The sequence below is a fragment of the Acipenser ruthenus genome, chromosome 3 (assembly GCF_902713425.1).
Source record: "Acipenser ruthenus chromosome 3, fAciRut3.2 maternal haplotype, whole genome shotgun sequence".
Classification (NCBI taxonomy): Eukaryota; Metazoa; Chordata; class Actinopteri; order Acipenseriformes; family Acipenseridae; genus Acipenser; species Acipenser ruthenus.
In genome coordinates, this window is record NC_081191.1 from 99,998,996 (window position 1) to 100,016,909 (window position 17,914).

The window sequence follows — 17,914 nt, forward strand, 5'->3', positions numbered from 1 at the left end:
CAGGGCTCAGAGGGGCGGTCAGGGCTCAGAGGGGCGGTCAGGGCTCAGAGGGGCGGTCAGAGCTCAGCGGAGCGGTCAGGGCATAGCGGAGCAGGTATCCAGTCAGGGCAAGGAGCTGATGTTTTTTACAGTTGATTATTTGAATTTCCTGTTGCATGCTCCTGTTGGCTAGTTTGTGGCTGAATGGGCGTGAAACCTTGATTTGATGCCCCCCCCCCCCCCCCCCCCTCCTCTGCCTGATTTAGTTCATTATCATAATCTGGAAAGGGGAAACTTTAAAATTGTGCGTAACTTCTGCTAAGTAATTCTGATTTTATTCTGAATTCCCGTTATTTTTACCATAAGAAATTACATTCCTTTAGACCCCAAATTTGTCGGGTTAGACATTGCAAACAGTTTAATTCTCTTAGAGATTTATTATCTGGGTTATTCTATGCTTGTTAGGCAATTTAAGAATAAAAACGCTTGCATCTTGTACTTGTAATGAGTTTTAAATCAGTGTGATGTGAAATTTGTCTTAAATCTCTTGTTTTCTTTAAACTAATTTTAAACTACTGGTCATTTTTTGCTTTCTTTCAGGCTCTGTGTTAAACCACTTTTCTCTCATTAGACTGGGTAATTCAATCGCAGAGATGGGTTTGATCAGCCTGTTTCCTGAGTGCCTGATGCATTCAAGGTGTTAGATTGATCTTTATTGCTAGGCAAAGCTAGACAAATTAGATTAAAGTTAATTCAATTTAACACTCTGTTAAAATATACAATATCCACCACATTTGTAATATATTTCTGATGACGGACTGTATGCCCTACAGTGATTAATAGCATATCTATAGATAACTAATAAATATTGTTTTAGTGGTTAGCTTTCTGAGATCGTAAGACCTAACGGATAGCTACAGTACACCCCAAGAGGAATTGGGTGTTGGTCTATAACCTCTTAAACCGCCACCCATCCAGGGTGTGGTGATTTCATAGTCGTTTCCTTTTTATGTCACCAGAGCACTGTCTGCTATACATTGTCGGTACTCGGATGTAGTTTTAAACAAGTGCAGATTGCTTATTGCTTTTTGACCAGCTGCAAGGAATACATGTCCCAGGTGAATCGTTCAAAGCGAATACTGTACGTGTGTCTGACCCACCATTTATCCAATTGACATGGATCTGGGCATGTGTTGAGGATCTTATCAATATGAAAGATTGCATGTGTCAATCACATTTTGACATTTAAATCTTTGGGAGAGCAGTCTGCTTTTTCATGTTGCTGATGTTTTGTATTTGTGCACATACAGTGCTTAGAAATAAATATTCTGACAGCAATATAATGACAGCAAACCAGTCTCCACCCATAACCTATTGTTTTTTGTACTACCCCAGTGGCTGGTTTCACTCCACACCCCCCACCCCGTGTTCTAATCAAGTTGCATGGCATTGATAGAGAGCTTGGCGGTCCAGCAGCACAGTGCCTCTGGATCTTAATGAAATTGTAAGTTATATGATCCACCCTTGCAGAGGCCACTGTATGCATGAATCAATCCTGGCACAGATTCAAAGAGCTCTGGTCACCCAAAGGGCCTATCATTTTCAGTTTCAAAGGGAAATGCCTCCTGGAAATAGGTGGCTTCTTGGTTGTGTTTTGTGTGTAATCTGTTTTGCAGCACACGATTGTCTGCTAAAGTTGGAAGTTCCTAGAAAATGTTTTATCCCCCCCGCCCCCCAAACATATGGCGCATTAGTTTAAAGAGTGATTTTGACTAAGTTGTTCAACTGCATTACTTTTCCAACTGTGCAGTTCCACTTTCTAAGATGAAGAGATGCAGTAGTGTGGTTTTCAATGGGACGTGCATTGGCCTCTATTTGTCTCACTGGAATATTCGCACTGTAGAAAACCAGAAGACGCCCTGTGTAACAGATAATAAACCACCTTCTTGTAAGCCTACAAAACAGCAGCCGCTCAGAGGAGGGTGCCTGACCCACTTTTCGTAATACAATTCGGCTATTTCAGAGAAAGTTTGGCATTCAAATCAGTCCTGCTTATCCAGTTTAAGACTTTTCATGCAGTATGTTAATACTTTCCACATACAGAGTTACTGTCCGTCCATTCACTTTACTGAATTGTATTGATACAAAACTCAAGTAGACTCCGCTTTTTACACGTTATAAAAACATTATGGTACCGTTTCTTCCTAAGCACCACAATATGCCACGACTTCCTAAATACTTTTATTTGCTTGCTTTTTTTATCCATGGGTTGTATACAGTAACATATGAATACTGTCAAATAGTGTTCTGGACAATATGATGCATACTGATTGTGTTACATGGTGCAGCTGTTGCATTGCTCTTGCTGTTACAGTAACAGGGAGATGTTGAACGTACCGTGTGTCCCTCTTGGTCAGCCTGCTGGGGCATACCAAGAATTGCTGAAACAACAGCTGTTCAGTTGGGTGTAGGCAAAAACCATGTTTCTTTTTTTATTTCTTTAAAAATAAACGTAAAGGATGTGCTGTTTTTATACATGAAATCTTGCTGTGACTTTAGAAATGATACAAAGTATTATTTCAAATCCAGTTTTTGAAAGTCAAGAAATTTGACACTGGTGCTGTCAAATGTATTTACAGATTATTGAAAGTTATTTAATAGTCATGGTAATTCACACATTTTCTACTGGAACTCAGTATGTGGCTTTATAATTATACATGTACCTAAAACTTTTTTTTCAACCTCCCTGAACATTTGAAAATACGGGCAAGTAAAGATAAAACTTTGCGATGCCAAGGTAGGAGAAAATGCATGCTGTACACGTTTTAACTGTACATGATAAATTGAAACCTGTGTGCGAATGTCGGCTATGGTTGAGATTGAAATTGAATACCTGTTTTATACAGATTTTAATTAAAGAAAGACAGCTTTATAAATAATTTAGGCTCCTGAGCTCTGCTTTTTAGGACGCTATTGATGTGGAATGCTGAATGTATGTGCAAGTGAGATTCGCAAGTCTCCGGAGTACTTCTCTCTAGTAATTGCACAGATTGATTCTTATGCAAGCAATATTATTGCTGTGCTAAGAGCAGGCAGATTGAATTGAGGAGCCCAGACTGTGGGCGACTGGCAGCTCCAGCATCTTTTATTCTCACATTAGTTGCAAGGCCCATTATTCTTGGCAAGCCACTAATGCAGAGCTGTCAAGCCTTTTTGGCTGAAAGAGCCAATTACAAATAATAATAAAAGATAACAAATGGACAACATTTTTGTGCCCATTGAACATGTTTAACGGATAAAAACAAACAAACTCTTCAAGTCTTTACACGGGGATGTCTGGAAGTGCAGGATGACCTCATAAGGATATCTTCCCCCCCCCCCCCCCCCCCCATAAAACAATTGAGACCTTTTTTCAGCTATGAAAGGGTTAAACACATACACCAACACTGTCGTGTTTTTGCATTGCAAAAACCTACTGATCAGCCTTCACTTCTAAAAAGAGCCGTACTGTGGGGATCAATGCTCTTGGACAGTCCTGCACTAATGAACTGCTGTGGGAGGAAGGGAGAGCTGCAGCTTGGAGCAATCCGACTAGGAAACAAGTCCTTGTTGAGTGACTTGGTAGAGTGCAAGGTGTGCAGTGCAGAGCAAGGTGCAGGGCAGGCATTGGCATGGTTGTGGATTACTCTCGGCTCCTCTAGCCCCACCTACATGCAGATATGCTTGTAGATGTTTGAGACCGAGTAGCCCTTAATGGGCTGGGAGGAGAGAACCTAGAAAAAATGGCTATAAATAATTAATACAAAATCTGTCATGCAGCAGTAAACAGAAACACTGTTAAAAAGAAGCTGCACTTTAGTGATCTATTATCCCCAATATGTAACACAAGTTGGAATTATGTAGCACCTTTTTAATGAGTACAATTTTCTAAGTACAGTGCAGAGACATGACAAGAAAATTAAGTTGTATTTTTCTAAACTGTGTTTTTTTTATATATTATTGGGAATGACCTTGTTAAATGTGCTGTAGAAGAAAAAACAGTCAAAGTAAAGTTACACTGCACTGATGAGCCCCAGACAGGACAAAACATGTCTGCCGTTGCTGTACTTTGACATTTAAAACGTTGTTAATGTAGAAGCCTTTTGGCAGATTTCACATGATTTGATTGGCTTTTGTAATGATGTAATTTGCATATCCCCGATTTATCCATAATTCAATAGTTACTGCTTTCTCCCACCTTAACTCCGAAGCTACTTGTATTTATATATAGATATAGATAATAGATATAGATAGTAGTTTCATTACAGGAAGGATGTAAATCAACAGTGATGTTCTTCAAGCCTGTCTTTTTGAGGTTTACTTCCCTTTTTTGCCAGCTGCATGATTGTTGTTGCAGAAGTGATAGATTGTTGTTGTGCAAAAGTGTACATTAGTGTGCAAATTTATTACAACACCCCCATTGCTTCTGTTTTGTGCATATGAACTCTAACCACTGTAACTTCAAATCTTGGAAAATTGTCAAAATAGGCATGTTTGCGGTTGTCATTTTAATTGATGCATGCAATTCATTTAAAATAGTAAGAGAAAAGGTACACACAGCCACAAATGGTAAAATGCATGATACAGAAGTTGTTTTAAGATGTCTAATTTAAAGCACAACGTGGTCCAAACATTTTCAGGCATGAGAGCCTGTTATATCACCGATTTGTACTGAATGAAAATTTAAATTCTCACACCCAGAGATTTTGGAAACAAAGCATCTTTAATCAGGGGGGTCTCCCTAAAGGGAGACTCGCTGACCGGATTGAGAGAGTGCACAAGAACTGGTCATTTTGAAGGTACTTGCTCTTTAACGTTGATCCTCAGTTTTAAACTTCTCAGCGTTTCGTAATAGGTGTTTGTAGAACATATAAATGTTGTGTATTGGAGTATGTCTAGGATAAAGATGGTACAGTCGTTGGAACATTAAGGTTTACAGAACAATAAAGCTTTATTGCCAGACCTCATTATCCCATGAGGAGTCCTCTAATAATTGATGAGGCCTCTGCTTTAGGCTACTGATTGGAAGTGGAGCTGATAAAGCACCGGGGGTGTTAACAGCAAATGCTTGCTGTGTCTTAATGTTCTTTCACTTAAAGCTCATTTATATGTGTACTGCACATGTTTGCCCCTTGCTGTACAGCTGTTTCCTCTTCGATAGTTATCCAAAAGAGAGTCACTAAAACATGCAGGCCTGTACAGGGTGTGGACCAAATACTGGCAACCGAGATGGCATGCACTTCTGTATAAATGGGCTGTTCAGAGGAAAAGACATCTCCTGACATGCCTGCAATCTATTCTATTGTATCTCCCGTCTGCGTTTGTCACAACAGACTAAAGAAGATCCTCTTGATTCAGTCCTGTGTGTGTAATTGCTTTATCAGGTCTGGTTTTGTTCCTGTAAAATCCGTCAGTCTTTGCAGATCTCCTTGCTTGGTAACATGCTGTGCGAATTGAACGCTGCTTTTCCTGAACATGGTTTGATAGAGCGTGTTTCCCTGTGAAAAGTTTAGAGCAAATGGAAGGCTTTCTTCATTATCCTGCATAACTGCTTCACTGTACTGGTGATCGGCGTTTGTCCAGAGCAGGAGCAGCCTAGCCTGTGCCCTGTCACTAGAAGAGATGAGCCATGAGGAAAGGGAGACTCACACAGCGTGTGTGTGTGTCTGTCTTTCCATTCGACTTCACACAACCCGGGCTGGGCCTTGCCAGGGTGATTCAGAGACATTCATTGAACTGTAATGCAGGACTGTGAGCAGCGGAAAAATTCAAACAGGCTTCTAACAGTGTGTGTGTTTTTGACCGAGTTACTTAGCAACACACGGTTATTTTTGGACTATTTGCACTGCTTGCGGTGAACTTTGTTGAAACAAATAAACCCTTCAATGAAACAGTGAAAATGTTTTGTACGGACATTACATTTATACTCAAAGTTGAGGTTGGGAAATGTTAGTTTAGGCTGTAGGACTGTAGTTTTATAAACCCATGAGTTACTCATAACTCAGTTAAGGGTTCACCTCTAATGGTTTATGACTGTGCACTTTCTCTAAGCACAATAATACTTTTTTTATTTGCTTTTTTAACTTGCAGATTCATCAAAGTGTGCATTTTCTATACAGTATCCCCAACCTGTTTTCCCATTGAAGGGTTTGGCATTTTTAAATTGCAGAAGTTTAGGGGTAGCACACATTTAGGTCTGTGCTTTTAAAAAGAGCACGTGCTGGTGAAAGGCATGCACCACTTTCAAGGGTTACTGCTAATGTCAGGTAAATATGGGTGAGGCACTGACACCTACAGTGTCATCATTTAAGGTTAATTGGCGATATTGTGAGCCACCCTAATGATAAAACTTAACAGTAAGAATCTAGGTCATAGTGTCCTGCTAATATATATATATATATATATATATATATATATATATATATATATATATATATATATATATATTAGTAAATGATTAGCAAACAACAATTCTAAAATGATTGAATTCAGTGCCATCTCCCAAAATGTTCTGTCCCTGTGGGTGAGGAGAACTTCTATATTGTAAGCTACCTTAAACCACTGAACTTCTGTCACTATTTAAAAATGCCAAACCATTAAAAAAAAGATCCTATTTCCTTAACAAATGGGGAAACAGGTTAGGCATCTACTATAGCAACCACCTAAAAGCGGGCCCGGGGGGGGGGGTTGAGTAAAGAGATTACAAGCACAGAGTATTGCTTTTCTTTTCAGAGGCAATAACAGGGATGGAAATAAGACACCCATTGCATAGCAGTTTGATTCATTATTGGTTTTTACTGTGAGTTTAATGAGACACACCTGATCTTGTTACCTATACACTGTGTCTAATCAAGCCTAAAACCTGGAATGGGTGCAATAGGAGACTGCGGTATAGTAGCTTGACCATTGAAACTTTTTTGTTTTAAATGTCAGAAACTACAAGGCAAGATGTGACTTGTGGACTGTGAAGGGACTGCAGCAATGTTGTATGGATAAATAATGCCATTAATAGTCTATTACATTATTTGCTTGATGTGTACTAATAGCAACGTAATGGCATTTGACTTTGTTGTGTATTGCAGCATCATTATGATTTTATGTTCTTTTCAGACACTAGTTTTGATATACAGAATAATTCCCCTGTGGTTCAAGGTTTTCCTTTTCATGTCATGACCCTCTTTCTTTTTTCTTCCCTAGACTGTGGACATACACAAAGAGAAGGTGGCCCGGCGAGAAATAGGCATTCTGACTACTAACAAGAACACGGCGAGAACCCATAAAATCATTGCGCCGGCCAACATGGAGAGGCCTGTGAGGTATATTCGGAAACCCATAGATTACACAGTGCTGGATGATGTGGGTCATGGAGTGAAGGTAAGAGAAATGGTTTCACATATTCCTCAATAGTGCAGCAATCTTTATATATGAGTGTTCCTTGCGATGGGCTATGTTTAAGAAGTATAAATATGTATTATCACTGAAACAGTTTCAGTAAGTTTTTAAATCTTTCTTTTTTTATGTTACATTAACCTAATACCAGGATTATTATTAAAAAAAAATAGGAATGTCCTTGAATTCAAGTCATAGAAAAACATTACTACTATAAAATATTGAAATATGGACATTTGTAGTAATCAATGGAACCAACAGCTGGGTGGATGTGCTTGTATGTTGTCTATTTCACAACCTCCTTTGAGAAGTAATGGCTTAGTAACAGTTGTAGTTACTGCTGGAGTGGGAGCCATGAAATCCTGGATTGAAGTCTTGGTTCAGGTTACTGTGACAAACTGGAAGACCTAGTCCTGCTTTAATGCCTTGCACTTCCTTCTCGGCATCCCGGTCCTATTTAATACTTTGTGTGGTTTCTCAGCAGACCTAGCAAAGCTTTTTTTATTATTTCTTTTTTTACCTGCTTTGGGAATTTGGGAGACTCAAGTCCTGCTCTCTTGACTCATTTGAACAGTACTGTGTCCGGAAATGTGCCCATTAATCACTGTATCGGTTTGTGTTGTCAGGCAGATTGAATTAGGTTCCTCTTTATTGCATGGCATTCGTTCTTTGTGGGTAAAGATAAGCAATGATAATGCAGGATAAAGGCCATTCTGTCATCCTCCATTTAGTCGCCCACAAATCATAAAGCTATTGCAGTCCAGATATGGGAGTGGGGGGCTGAAATTTAATTACTTTTTTAAAATAATGGATACAGATCTGTATAGGTCTGCACAAACCTGCTACTTTATAATAAGACAGACTGAGTTTAGTCAACTTATTGGATCTGTCCCATTTGTCACTTGTTATTGCTGCTAAACTCCTTTTAGGATTAGTGTTAATGACATTATGTCTACACTCATTAATACTTCCATTCCTTAGAATATTATTGCTATAATTAAAACGCATTGATTTTGACAATGTGTCAGTAAAAATCTAATATTTACTCTGAATGATCTGAATTTCAGTTTTTAAAATGGTCATTATCAGGACAGTCTGAGTGCTGTGTTTGACTGGGTTTAGAGCCCTGCTTAACTGTAAGATGTAAAAGCACAGTGTCTGCAGCAGCATTGCAGAGTACTTCAAACTGTCTTCTCTTTAAATAAGTGCAAGACAGCTTGTCCTTTTTTAGTTATGCCTCCATCAAGGCTTAAACCAACTATCTAGGCAAAAGTACTATGTTGTCTTAAACATGTGTTTATCATGCTGTAGCTTTTAGCCTAAAGTCAAGTTTGGTACAGAAATCCATTATACAGTTTTGTGTGTGTGTTTTTTGTTTTTATGTAAGTAACTTTTTTGTTAACTCTTAAATACAAACTGCAGTACATAAGAAAAATCTAAAGAAGTCTGCATTATTGAAATAGTATTGATGCAGTGGTCAGTCCAAGCCAGTAGCAGCATCTTGGTGAAAAGTGGGCAGTTTCAGGAGGAATATGCACTTTTATAAGTGCATTTCACACTCTACAGTAGTTAGGGTTTGTCAAACTTAGTGCAGAAAGCTTCACACAATTTACTATAACAGCTATGCCCTTCAGGCATGTCAGGGTTTGATTTCCTGTTTGGATCAAACTGTCCGAGCATATTGTAGACCTTGGAGATTTCTGCCAGCGATGGCAGCGAAGCAATTACTTTAGATTGTAGCAGATGTTCTGTTTCTGCAAACAGAAACCTGTAACCTTTAACAGACTGCTTGGCAATTTTAAAATATGGTGGATTCATTTCCTCAGTGTTGCAGAATACCTAATCACTTGAAGAACGAAGACAATTAAGCTGAAGGCGGCCTTTGCTGGCAGGTTGTTTTAAATTCTGAAACGCTGTAGCTTATAAAATGAATCTATGGATTTTTTTTTTTTTTTTTTTTGCAGTTAATGGGAATTGCATTTTTTTTTAACCAAGCGCTTTTTTTACCAATTCACATGACAAAAAAAGAAAAAAAACAAACAAAAAAATACTTTTGAGTATCCCCAAGCTCCTAAGGATGGGACTGGACTGGCTTCTCTAACCTGTTTCCATGCCTGCCCTCTTGCGCTGTTGCTCTCCTTTAGTGTTTCCCTGGAGTCCGACACATTTCCCTCAATACCAGAGCTTTCCAAAAACATTCAGGAAGACCTCTTTCCCAAAGGGCTACCATGGCAGCCCTTTTGACCTAATTCGGTTATTTGAAACTGCAGCCTTTAGATCAATGGATAAGATGGATGTGAACGTGGAATGATATTGTTTAGTCAAAGTTACACACGACAAGCCTAGTGCGATGAGGGGCATTGTCATCCATAAGGCTGGGGCGATTATTTATTTATTTATTTATTTATTTATTTATTTATTTAGCCTTATTCATGTTGATTTGAACCCCGTGGTGGTCTCGGTATCCCATATAGTATTGCGAACGTCCCTGGTAGAGACTCTCTAATCTGTATCGGAGCATCTTACCTGTTGACTCTCAGCCAGAAATTTGGACAAGTAAAACACAAGCTGACAAATCAAGTTTTTAAGACCATGGATGAGGCCTGCAGGGTTTTTATTGAGAACTATTCCGACATCTTTCATGCTTTTGCAAAACTATACTTGTGTCTTGTGTACCAGCAGAACAGGGTTTTAGCTGTCAGAACAGAGTGCAGACCAGCAAACACTTGTTTATATGAGGATCATCTAAAACATGACAATTTCAATGGAAGCTCTTGAGAATTAAGACTTTGATTTGGAAAGAGCACAAGTAATTTTTTGACTTGGGGTCTATTTCTACTACCATTATTTATACTTGCATGTTAACTTCGTTAATCTGAAATAGTTACACTGGGAAAATAATGTAACTGTTGATACAATTTGTAAAAACGCAGATGTTCTGGTTGAAAACGCAGATTTTGAGATGGTATGCTTTTTACAAATGCACATCTTTAACGGCTAGCGCGACCCCTGCACCTCTAAATGGTCACGCAGGTTAGTTGTGTTACCGGAGTATCCCAAACGTTACTTTCTTTACTCTTCTTTCTTGCCGTCTTACTTTAGAAAACAGCTGTCAGAAAAAGGCATTTTAGCTCGGTCGATACAGTATTTGTAAATCTAGCACAATGCTCTTAACTCCTGCACAGATCCAATCCCATCAGTAAACACTCACAGGGTGCGGGGCAGGGGGGAGACAGTGAGCTCAATCCCATGCAGATTCAGTGAGTCCTACCTGAGGGGAGCAGAGCAGCTCTGTGCTTAATGCAGAAAATAATGTCTGATTCCAAATTTAATAAAAAATAAAAGCTTTTCTTTGCTTAAACTCTTTACACAAAAATGATGTACAGGCTTGACTAGCGATAGTTGTCAAATCATACGATGCATCGCCTCAGCCTTAGTCATCCTCAAGGATGGTCAGAGGTTAGTATTTCGGAGATGAGGACTGAACCCAGCACACGCCACCTGTTATTTCCTAAACGCATATGGATGTAGTAAAGACGTCTGTATACTTGTCCTACACTTGCAGTTATCTAGAGACCAGCTTATCCAATTGGTATGAAACTTGCCAATGGCAACCCACCTTTGCCTTTCCCAAGGGATATAGCCCCTGAAATCAGTAGAACCAAACCCAGTCTCTAGCCACATGCCAAACCAAACTATATACCACATGTACACATGCTAAAGAAAGCGTTGGGAGAATCAGCAATAATAAAATAAAAACAGCCTTACTAAACGTCTTATACATAGATTGGATGTTGCAGAGCCTACAGCAATTTTTGAAATCCAACTGTAAGGCTGTTTTTAAAACACCCACAATAAATAAACAACAGTGTGTGAAAGCGGTCTCTAATCAGGAGCATCCTAGTCTCTCTTTGGCATGGCATATGACCAACATGAGGCTGTGTTAGTTGCAGCTGGCTCTGCTTTTCCAATGACAGTGAAGGGATGTATTCGGTCACAGCATTAGCAGATGTCGTCAGTGCTGCTCCTTTCACTGTGCTTTGCATGTTTACCTTGAAAATTGATAATGGAAGGACACTGTGTCTTTCTCCAGGATTGGAACATGCTTGCACAGTACTTCCAGTGTTTTTTTTAACATAGGAAACCACACCCACCACAGTCTTAAGACTTTCTTTAATTGTATTTAGCAAGATAAGGACTCCCTGCCCCCCCACAGTGGTTTTTGAATGTAGTTTTGGGAAAAAAAAAACACACCTCTGCAAGCACCTTGCTGTATTACAGCCTTTTGAGGATTATGATCTATTGAGCATTATTAATGTACTTGAAACAGCATCAGTTTTGCAAAGAGAATGTTATGTAATGCACTGAAAGCGTTACCGAACACCATGTTGTGTTTAGAACTAACTGCTTGCCTGCCGTAACAGCCTTGTGTGCAGTAACCCTGGACTATCGCTATCATGTTACAGTAACCAGGATTGGAATGAGTTCCTTCTAAACACCACAGTGTTCGATGGAACATTTTTGACCGCTGAAACCTGGTGTTATTGACCTGTACTTACTTACTTTCTTTCTTTCCTTTTCTGCCCACGTTAAGTGGCTAAAAGCCAAGGTAAGAAGAGTTATTTTATGCCTGTGTATTGATAGATGCGGCTGCTAAAGCTTCCAATCAAACCATGATTACCATTGTTCACGTCCCCCTGCTTTTTACCTCCAGTAGGTATAGTTGAAAATAACAGTCCTCCATAGAACTCTGCTACATGTTAGTCTGGATGTCCTAATGTATCCTAAGTGATGTCATCGACGTGAGACATTTACATTAACAATCCCCATAGTGCTTCATTCTAGGTTACAGTAGTCACCTCACTTGAGGTCTTGAGACATGGGTTTCCCAGATAAATGGGTTTTAAAATAAATGCAGGAATATCCAACATTAATATCTCGAGGAAATATAATTTCAGATCTCTTTCGTAGTGAAGTTTTTTCTTTGCCCTTTTATGCCAGAAACTGCGATTTGTTTTCCTGTTCCTGACATTCCCCTCAATGCCTTGGTCAGTAGAGCGGTCTTCTGTGGGCTATTCCACTGCTTGTTCCAAGTGAGTTTCTGCTTACTGGCAAGAGGTTTTTGTATAAACTTCTGAGAGTAAGATGGTACAGAAATGTGGTGAGAGGGATGTTGTATGAAACAGAAAACAAATCACTTTGTATCCCAATGGGGGGGGAGGAGATACAACTCGGGTTACTGGCACTGTACTAATGCCCACTCTACAACTGGCTCTTCTTTCTGAAGTGGTCTCTGTGCAAGAAACAACCAAAATAAAGGCGTTTTAAAAGATTATTTTGTTAATCCGGTTCATTATTACATCACTCACTAACATAACATTTGAGATTTATTAGTTATTTTTTTTTTATTTTGCAATTTTTATATTGACCAACCCTTTCCTTGGCTGGTTCTCCTAGTCGTTCCCACTTTATTTCCAGAGCAGTGCTTCTCAACTCCTTTCAGCTGGCCATGCAGATTACTTATCTCCCAACCTCACAGAGGGTCTTTCTTCCAGGCATTTTCTAAATTATTTAATTGAACCTGATCCAGGTCCTGGTTAACCTTCCTGTATTTCATTGCAATAACAGACAAGTTACAGGACTGGAGAAATTATGTAATATTGGTGACTTTATGTTTTAATTGATTTCAATTCTCTCATGTATCTGGGAAATACCAAATTGCCATAACTTAATTTCTTTTCATCAAACATTTCCATTTTAGATGTATTGTTATGTATTTATTTGTTTGTGTTTAGTATGGCAATCAGATGACGCTGTAGGCTACTTCAAGTTTGATTATGAAATCTTTTGTATTGCAGCATGGCAGTAACCAGCCTGTCCGGGGAGGCACGCTGTCGAGGACCAATCCACCCACACAGAAGCCACCCAGTCCTCCGATGTCAGGACGGGGGACTCTTGGGTAGGCCAATAATAACAATGGAGAAAAGAGCCCACACCTGAAACTGAAACAACATGGGGCTGGAAGCTAAATCTAGCCAAAAGCAAATTGTTATTGGTCATGTTGGATTGACTACACTGCCTGTGCAGTAGTGCTGCCCGAACAGATTTATGTGGTTATTCAGAATAAGCTTCACAGGAATCAGGTGCTGACAGTCGGCTGCTTGGATTTGTAATGCTTGCTGCTAATCCTGGACTCTGTAGAGAACGGCATTCTACAGTGGAACTTAATGGTGTTTCTAAAACATCATTTGAACAACTTCCAACACAACCTTCTCTCCACCATTAAGTACAATTGCATTGAACTGAATTTGACAACTTGGCTAGATGTGTATTGTATTCACTAGTTTTTGTTGAAAGACTGATGTGCATTATTGATCGCTTTGATAACAGATCTGCAGCCATTTAAACATGCCAACCTGTCTGCAAGAGAGTGTTTTAAAACAATTTAATATTCCATATATAATTATATGTTTTTCTAAACACGCTTTTGTTCATGTCATTACCAGACGAAATACTCCTTACAAAACCCTGGAGCCCGTGAAGCCTCCTGTGGTTCCCAATGACTACATGACAAGCCCAGCCAGGCTAGGCAGCCAGCACAGCCCTGGAAGAACGGCATCCCTCAACCAGAGACCAAGAACTCACAGGTAAAACTACTTGACATGGCATATCCCTCCTTCTGCGTTTGCATCATAGCCTGGGTCTGGCTGTTGAAAGCAGCAATATGTTTTTGTCCAGTTTTAAGGGAAGTCTAACTACATCCAGTAAATCTAAGTGTGTGCTGAGGAATTTTCTGGAAAGCATACAGTAGTAGTGTTTGCTCCTTGGTTCAGCATGTTCCTGGAATTGTAAAGCCGCATTGTCTCATAGTCCATGTTATGTTTTACACTAAAATAAAATTCATTGGTGTCCATTTACAATAGTCTTGTAAATGTCCCCTTCTGTGGTATCAGAAAGCAGATCACAAGCTATCCTCTCTTAAATCTGCTTGAGACTGCTTCTGTGAAACCCCTTATCACAGGGGTGTCCAGTCACGGACCTGGAGGTGCCGTTCCACTCCAGGTTTAACAGGTAACATGATGTAATTAACTACTCCAGGGCCTAGATGCAGGTTGCATTGGTTTAATTAAACAATTATTTTTTTCATTAATGGCTGAAATAAATAATGATCAAACTGTTACACATCTGGAACTTTGGGCTTGTCTGCTAATAACAGTTAATTATTTTTAGTAACCATGTATTTATCAGGAACAACTCCACTTGTATTTTTTGGCAGCATCCTTCTTTATTAACCTTAAGTAAGAAACTAACATAGTATTTAACAGCATTATTATGGTGATAAACAATCTTATCTTATTCTTTTGAAGCCTGTTCACTGTGAACCATGTTGAGCTGCATTTTTGTTTGAAGCTGAGTTTGTTCTTCCGTGGTTCTGAATGAAATATTAAACTGTTATGTTCCTTGCATCAGTAGGTATTAGGGGTGCAACAATTAATCGATGCTTCGATTACATATTGCTGAATCGATGCATCAAATTAGAACCCAGTTTGAAGTCTCCTGTTGCAGGTTTGCATTAAAACCTTGAGTGTGTGCGAGTGCGCTTCTTTTAGTGCTAGTACGGTAGATTAGCGTGTTGCTAGGATACACACTTTAGGCCTCTACATTGGCGTTGGACAAGCCAAATCAGAAGTAGACCTATTGTATTCACGTTTTCTTTATTTAAAAATGAAGGCAATAAGTTGTTTTTAAATCTATTAATCTACAGATTTCTTTTTTTGTTTAACTTTTGTTTCAAAGCATGTTGTGTTTGGATTATATGCCAATATTAAAAAAAAAAAAGAAGCTGAATATTTAGTAGGATAGTTAAATTAGTCAGGATTTGTGAGAAATTTAAATGCTTTGCTTTTGGACATAAAATGTTAACAGTAATGAACAACCATAGTTCAGATAAAAATGACTTTCTTAATAATGTTAGTGTTGTTACAATGTTAAAGGGACATCTGATGCGGACGCACACATATTTTCAGTTGTTAAAAACTCAAGTCCTTTCTTTTTTATAATCAGAAGTGTTCTAATTTGAATATAAGTTGTGCCTGTTTAACTATTCTGCACAAAGGTGTTTTTAGTTTATTGGATCTTCTGTTGAAAAAAACTAATGTTTGTTGTTTTAATTTGAAAAATAAAATGTCAATGCATAAATAAATAAATGTCTATACGATAGTCGAATACGAAATTAGGGTGCCGATTGCACCACTAATAGATATTGTACATTATTTTTGGTTTTGTTTTTGGTGTTTTCTACCTACCATTTTCTGCCAGAGGGATATTGCTGGAGAGAGGTGTTCAATCTCTGTTGCAGTATCCTGGTTAAATATACAAATAAATGAGGTTGATCTTGCTGACTGTTGACTTGGCCTTGATGCAAATCTAATTGAATAATATTTGCTAATAGGAGACTGAAGTTGACATTCACGGTTGCCTGTTTCTACTAGAGGCCTCAGTCAGTGGCTTTAAATTTGCTCCATGACACACAAGGGGCTTTAAGTCAAGTACATCATGAGTGCTTGACGTTATTTTAGATGGATTGCTGGTTTAAGCTCCAGCCAGCCATCACCAGCCATGGGTTCTATTCTGCTCTTGAGGTGTTGATGCAGAGTCTGTGAACTGCTAGTTTTAAATGCTGCTGCAATAATACTGCCTTGAGAAACAGCTCACCTGGGACTTTGTGAATGGGCTCATAAATTAGCGCAATGAAAACATCTGTGAGGTTGTTTGCAGTTTCTCTTAATATTTTCGCAGCTCCAGTGAATATATTGGTTGAGTGGTTGGATGCGTTTTAATATCTAGTTATTTTCAAGTATAGACAATTGATTTATTTTATTTGCTTTACAATAATTGGGTTATAAAGCAAATTGAGTTATGATGTAAATAATTGCCTGACTTGGTATGTGTTGAAAAACATTTGGATCACACCAAACTGACGAGAATGGTCTGCAAAAGCCACAGTACTCTCGCCACATCTTCACATCCTTGGTCTGCATCAGTCCCTCCATATTTCCAGCACGTTGGGTGTGTGTCTGCTAATCTGATGGAATGACTTTTCTCTACAGTGGCAGCAGTGGTGGAAGCGGGAGCAGAGAGAACAGTGGCAGCAGCAGTATTGGCATTCCCATCGCCGTGCCTACACCCTCACCACCAACACTGGGACCAGGTAAGGGGCTCTTTCACAGCGTGTCCTGTCGATACCTGTCAGCAAGTGACTGGCTAACGCCACTTGGTTGCAAAATAACCACTATTCTTTTTTTGTGCATGTGGGTGTTGTGAAAGGTACTTAGCATTTTGGTGGTTCACACAGGCTATCTGCGTTATAGATAATGGCAGTGAAGGCATTGCCAGAAATGTCCTGTCTGCTCATCAGCTCTACCCTTTACGTGGATGAGCAGGCAGTTTGTTTCCACGACTGTCTGACCCTTAGACACCGACAGGATGCAGGTGCAGGTTGTATTTGTGCTGTGGAGGTTTAGATACCTGTTAAAGAACTGGGCTGAGGTAATCAGAATTGATTCCACTGAGACCCGTAAAAGCCACTCGAATTGAAATAAACCCACTGACTTTGTTAGAGGACTTTTTCTTTGTTTTATTATTACTGGATATTAAAATGCAAGCCTACCTTTCTCAATAAATAAACAAATAAATGTGTGTTTATTAATTCACTAATGTGGTAAAGTTAATGTTGCAATGATAAAGAAAGGCCTTTAATTTACACTCCTACTGGAGAGTTTACTGTTAAAATGTAGATCATTATGCCAATTGCATTATTATAATACTGGCACTGTTGATTTATTCTGCACTTCTAGCCAGAAGGAAAATCAGCAATTAGGCATTGGACCAAATGAACAGGATTAAAGAAAGTGTAAATTCTAAAGCAGTTTAAAGGGCCTGGTGAAAGAACAAAGCATTATATATATATATATCCCATTGCATCTTATTTAGACGCAGTGTATTCTGGGTTAGGTAACCCTCAGCACGTTATTGGTGGGGTTGTCAGGGAGCAGACCTTTTGTTCTGAGTTCTGATAACCTGAGAATGATCTTGCTGTATGAAGCAGTCAAAAAATATGGATTTCAACATGGCTTTCTTCCACACACAAACCAATCTACTGTATTTCTTAATTCCACCAAACCCTATTCTTGCTGTACTCTGTGCTCTGACCCTGGTACTGTAGCTGTTGCATTTCATACATTCTGCAGGGTTTTTGTGCCCCCCCCCCCCCCCCCCCCCCCCACAACTGTTTCCAACTGTAATATCCATACTGTTTAAAAGAAAGCCTGAGAAGTCTTCTGGGACTACATGACTACATGGTGTATTGTACACTGTTGGCAGCAGATGTAATGTACAGGGATTATAAGAGCAAATGATGTCCTGTTTTAATTTATATGAAACATATTATTTCAGTAACACCAATGTTCGCTCACCCTGGAGCCCCCCCTCCAGCACCTCCACTCCC

The 17,914-nt window shown here is 39.2% G+C and overlaps 1 protein-coding gene across 4 annotated transcripts in view; it reads left to right on the plus strand.

The window, feature by feature from the left end:
* The window catches only part of LOC117394162 (abl interactor 1), a 48,862-nt gene that overhangs the window by 21,948 nt on the left and 9,000 nt on the right, over positions 1 to 17,914 (plus strand). For 2 of the 4 annotated variants that reach the window (XM_033992191.3, XM_033992194.3), the window contains exons 3-7: positions 7,216 to 7,392; positions 12,002 to 12,016; positions 13,266 to 13,366; positions 13,914 to 14,054; positions 16,518 to 16,618. In XM_033992191.3, the coding sequence (XP_033848082.1) occupies positions 7,216 to 7,392; positions 12,002 to 12,016; positions 13,266 to 13,366; positions 13,914 to 14,054; positions 16,518 to 16,618 (535 nt within the window). The remainder of the gene's footprint in view (positions 1 to 7,215; positions 7,393 to 12,001; positions 12,017 to 13,265; positions 13,367 to 13,913; positions 14,055 to 16,517; positions 16,619 to 17,914) is intronic. The other 2 variants (XM_033992192.3, XM_033992195.3) reach the window with 1 other exon arrangement.